Source organism: Lutjanus erythropterus, chromosome 12 (assembly GCF_056507025.1).
Source record: "Lutjanus erythropterus isolate fLutEry1 chromosome 12, fLutEry1.hap2, whole genome shotgun sequence".
Lineage (NCBI taxonomy): Eukaryota > Metazoa > Chordata > Actinopteri > Lutjaniformes > Lutjanidae > Lutjanus > Lutjanus erythropterus.
This window is the reverse complement of record NC_139328.1, coordinates 38,313,584-38,317,403: the sequence shown is the minus strand read 5'-3', so window position 1 is coordinate 38,317,403 and position 3,820 is coordinate 38,313,584. Positions and strand designations below refer to the sequence as shown.

Sequence of the window (3,820 nt, the reverse complement as noted above, 5' to 3'; positions counted from 1 at the left end):
AGGAAAGAATACAGGATCATTTGTCCCCCTAGCATGAACTTATTTTTCACTTATTTTTTGCACCTAAAATAAAGTTAACATTTGACAAAATGCATGCCCCTTTCTTTAAAAATTTTCCCTAAGATTCTTCCCAGGATGTCTGGTTTGGTGCAGCTGTATTGTTGTCCAGGTGGAAACAGTAGACTCTTAGAGTGATAGGACTGATGCACATTACACAATTTCAGAAACAGGTTGTGATAATGAACAGAGAAAAAGTTGTGAAAATTTGTCAGAAATCAGAAAAAATTTAAGAGAACTGTGATCCCAGGAGGAAATAGGGAAAATCAGGAGGGTTGGCAAGTAAGGATCTGCATCACATTATCATCACCCACCCTGACAGAGGTGAAGATGAAGCTTCTTACCTTTTGATTTCCCAGGTTTTCCATAGTATCCGTTGTAGGCTTCCTGCTGGATGCTCTGCTTTTCTGTACACAGACTTGGTGATAAAATGGGTTTTCTTAACCAGCTGCTCAGTGTGAGTGATGGGGTCTAAACTGTTTGGGTTGTCAGAGATTTGTGTTTCTTTCTGTCCTCTCACTGGTTTGAGGCTCAAGTCAGAATTTAGCAACATTTGAGTCTAAATCTAGGGTTTGGTCACTGTCAATCAAATCAAAGACCCACACTGAGTCAAAGACCACAGCCACTCTGTTGTTTCTACCGTCTGAAAATGCAGTTTCAGTTCACTGAAATTTGCAGTTGTGTTCAGTTTGCCATCCGTTACCTTGACCTCTGTTCTTCCACTGACCGTGCCTCTTCTGTTTTTTTTTTTGCATGTGTCCATTCATGAAGCCTTCAGTTTTGCCACCATTTGCTTTCTTCATGTCTATAAAGAGAAGTAACAGTTAAAGACATGAGGACACAGCTTGTGTTCATCACTGTTGAATTAAGCAGCAGATCACCTGGATATTTATAAGGATGCCTTCTGTTTGGTCCCATGCTGCTCTTCGTCTCCTCACATGGACACTGTAGTTCACTACACTGGACGCCACAGTCCACTAAAAGTCCCTTTGACGGAGACACTTGGGTCCTCTGGTCAGCCATCGGGACACACAGTTGCTCATTTCTTGGCTGACCAACTTCTTCGTTCCCACATGTTCCATCCTCCACCTCCATGTCAGCTCCTTCCTGGAGAATCAGCTGGCCTGTGGAGGTGGTTTTGTCCTCTTCTGTAGAGTTCAAGAGGACAGTTTCTTCATGCTCCGGACAGCCAGAGCTTTTCTCCTGCTGCTCATTTACAATCAAACATTCCTGGTTTGGGCTTTGATTAGCCTCCGGTTCAGAAGACCGATTTCTGTCCACCTCCTCTTCAGTCGGGGTGGATAAAATTATCTTACTGGGCAGGCGAGTCGGGGAAACTAAGGGATCCTTTTCTAAAGGAGTCACATTCTGGCTTTGCTTTGGTTGCCTCATTTCAGAAGCATCAGCTTCACTCTCCATGTGTGGCTTCTCTGAAGCTGTTAGCTTCTCAGCTGGGGTGCTGTAAATGAGCCAGCTGTCTGACATCAGAACAGAATCAGAGGAAAACCTGCGAGACTGCCTTCTGTCTTTAACAGACTGGACAATCAGTTTGTCATTTTGGGTCGACAGTTGACCATTTTCAGCTTCCTCGGTCATCTCAATGATGACTTCAGGCTCAAACAGGCTTTTCTGCAGCACACTCTCCTTAGTGGGGATAAAGGGGGCGAGAGACTCCACAGACCAAACAGACTCATTCATTCCTCTCTTCATCTGACTGCTGTTTAAAGACACTTGACAGGGAATGATCTCTGGAGTGTCTTCAGGTGGATTTGTCTCATTGCCACTCTCTTGCCCATCATCAGGGAGCTGATGGGATTTATTTAAGGAACACAATGATTCATCTCTGTAGGGGAGGTGACCTCTCACAGAGCCGACCAATCCCACAGGCTCATTTTCTTTTCTGGACTCTGACAGAAGCTCATGAAGAGCAAAAGGCAGTTTGAGGATCTTGTAAAGGCTTTCACTGTCCTGAGAACTGAAGAGATTCTCAGCATTATCATGAGCATCAGCACTGTCAGCCACCACTGGACCGTTCTTGGGTTCAGTTGGACTTTGGTAAAAGGACTCTTCATTCTCCACTTCAGTTTCATAAGCTGGCAGCTGGTGGTCTTTCTGAGGCAGCACCTTGTCGGCCATGTTCAAGATAGTTTCCTGTGGCGTGCTTCCTCCCCAACCCATCAGAATGTCAGGGACAGAGACACGTCTCTCTTTGACCACCTCGTCCTCTTGTTGAGAAGAGCTACACACAGGAACCATGCTGCCTGAAGAACTCACTGACCACATGTTGCAGTGAGTGTTTCTGTACAGAGGAACGTTCTCCTTACCAACACTGTCTTTACGACACTTTTGTGTTTTTGCAGCTACTCCGATACATGATTGGACGGTCTTTGTTCCTGCAGGATGCAGGCTGTGTTTGACTGAGCTCTGTGTGTCCTTTGCATCATTGCTGGGTAAAGTTGAGTTCTCAACCTCAGCAGAACCTTGTTTCTGGGAGCTGGAGCTTGAGGAGGATGGAGAGTTTGAGGTGGTTCCATGCCCAGAATCTGAGCCCACATGTGGACTTCCATCACCGTACCCACCTCTGCCTCTCTGTGTGGGTTCAGTTTGGACTGCAGAGTTCACAGTTTCTCTAACAGGGACAGTATAAGGCAGGCGGACTCTGCGGGTCTGGTTTGGGTTCTGGTAGGGTGCGCTGGGAGCGTGGACCTGGGGGTGGAGCAGGCGTCTGTAATCGACTGGTTGGATGTGAGGGTGGGGCAAAATGTAGGCTGGAGCCTCCATGTAGGGTGGAGGAGGGAAAGGGGGCATGACCATACCATAGCCTGAGAGGGAGAGAAAAATAATCTGTCAAATGAACCAAGTTGTTTAAGTTTTAAAATAATTCCAATATAATAAAGTCCAATAAGGGCCATCTTACAATATCAACACCAGTTTGTAAATTCACTCTCCTAGTTCCACCTATTAAAGGAATAGTTCACCCAGAAATGAATTTCCCACACATTGGAAGTGAATGGCGACCAGTTTTCAAACTTAAAAGAACATTGTAAAAAAAAACTTAAAATGCCTCCATACTGTTTGTGTGGTGTAATCTAAGTCTCCTAAAGCCCCAGCATGCCGTTCATGCTGTCACACAACACACACACACACACACACACACACACACACACACACACACACACACACACACACACACACACAGCTCAGACAGTGGGTGTGTCTTCAAGCTAAGGATTTCTAGTGAAGATTTAGGCTAGACATTACATCTTTCAAGTCAACTTGGCATATTGAGGCTTTAGTAGACTTGAATTACACCAGATGAGCAGCATTGAGGCATTTCATTTTCACAATTCAATTCAATTCTTGTCACAATTCACTTCCAGTGTTTGGGAGATTCTGCAACACTGTTTTCCTGTGAAACTCCAGCAGTGTTTTGTGGACTAAAAAACTAAACCCAGCCTTCAATTGGCATGAGGGTGAGTAGATAATGACTGAATTTTCATTTTTGGGTGAACTATCCCTTTAAGCAAGCTTGGTGGAACCATGATCAGTTTTCTCCTTTCCCCATTTGATGATGTTCCTGGGGGACCTATAAACATGACACAGACACACCTTAGCCAAATGCTACATAAGTAGCTTGCTAAGAATTGATGTGGATTAGCGATCTAGCTAGCTAGCATTTTCTAACATTAGCTATGACATGTAACTGGCAAGCCAACAATTTACTTGGTGATTGATGCAGATTTGCTAGCTAGCTAGGTTGTGT

At 44.8% G+C, this 3,820-nt stretch overlaps 1 protein-coding gene across 1 annotated transcript; it reads right to left on the bottom strand.

Moving 5' to 3' along the window:
* Window positions 1–704: 704 nt before the first annotated feature.
* Window positions 705–2,874, bottom strand: LOC146318457 (uncharacterized). Its single transcript, XM_084732371.1, has 2 exons — window positions 939–2,874; window positions 705–862 (listed from the first exon to the last, which is right to left on the bottom strand). Exons 1-2 carry the CDS (start codon window positions 2,869–2,871, stop codon window positions 720–722), a joined length of 2,076 nt encoding a protein of 691 aa, XP_084588497.1. The 5' UTR covers window positions 2,872–2,874; the 3' UTR covers window positions 705–719.
* Window positions 2,875–3,820: the final 946 nt, after the last annotated feature.

Excerpts from the sequence above, each read along its gene's own strand:
- LOC146318457 (XM_084732371.1), bottom strand. The coding sequence starts at position 2,871 with ATGGTCATGCCCCCTTTCCCTCCTCCACCCTACATGGAGGCTCCAGCC. Across the intron at positions 863-938 it reads GCATCCTTATAAATATCCAG|ACATGAAGAAAGCAAATGGT; the intron begins GTGATCTGCTGC and ends TTCTCTTTATAG.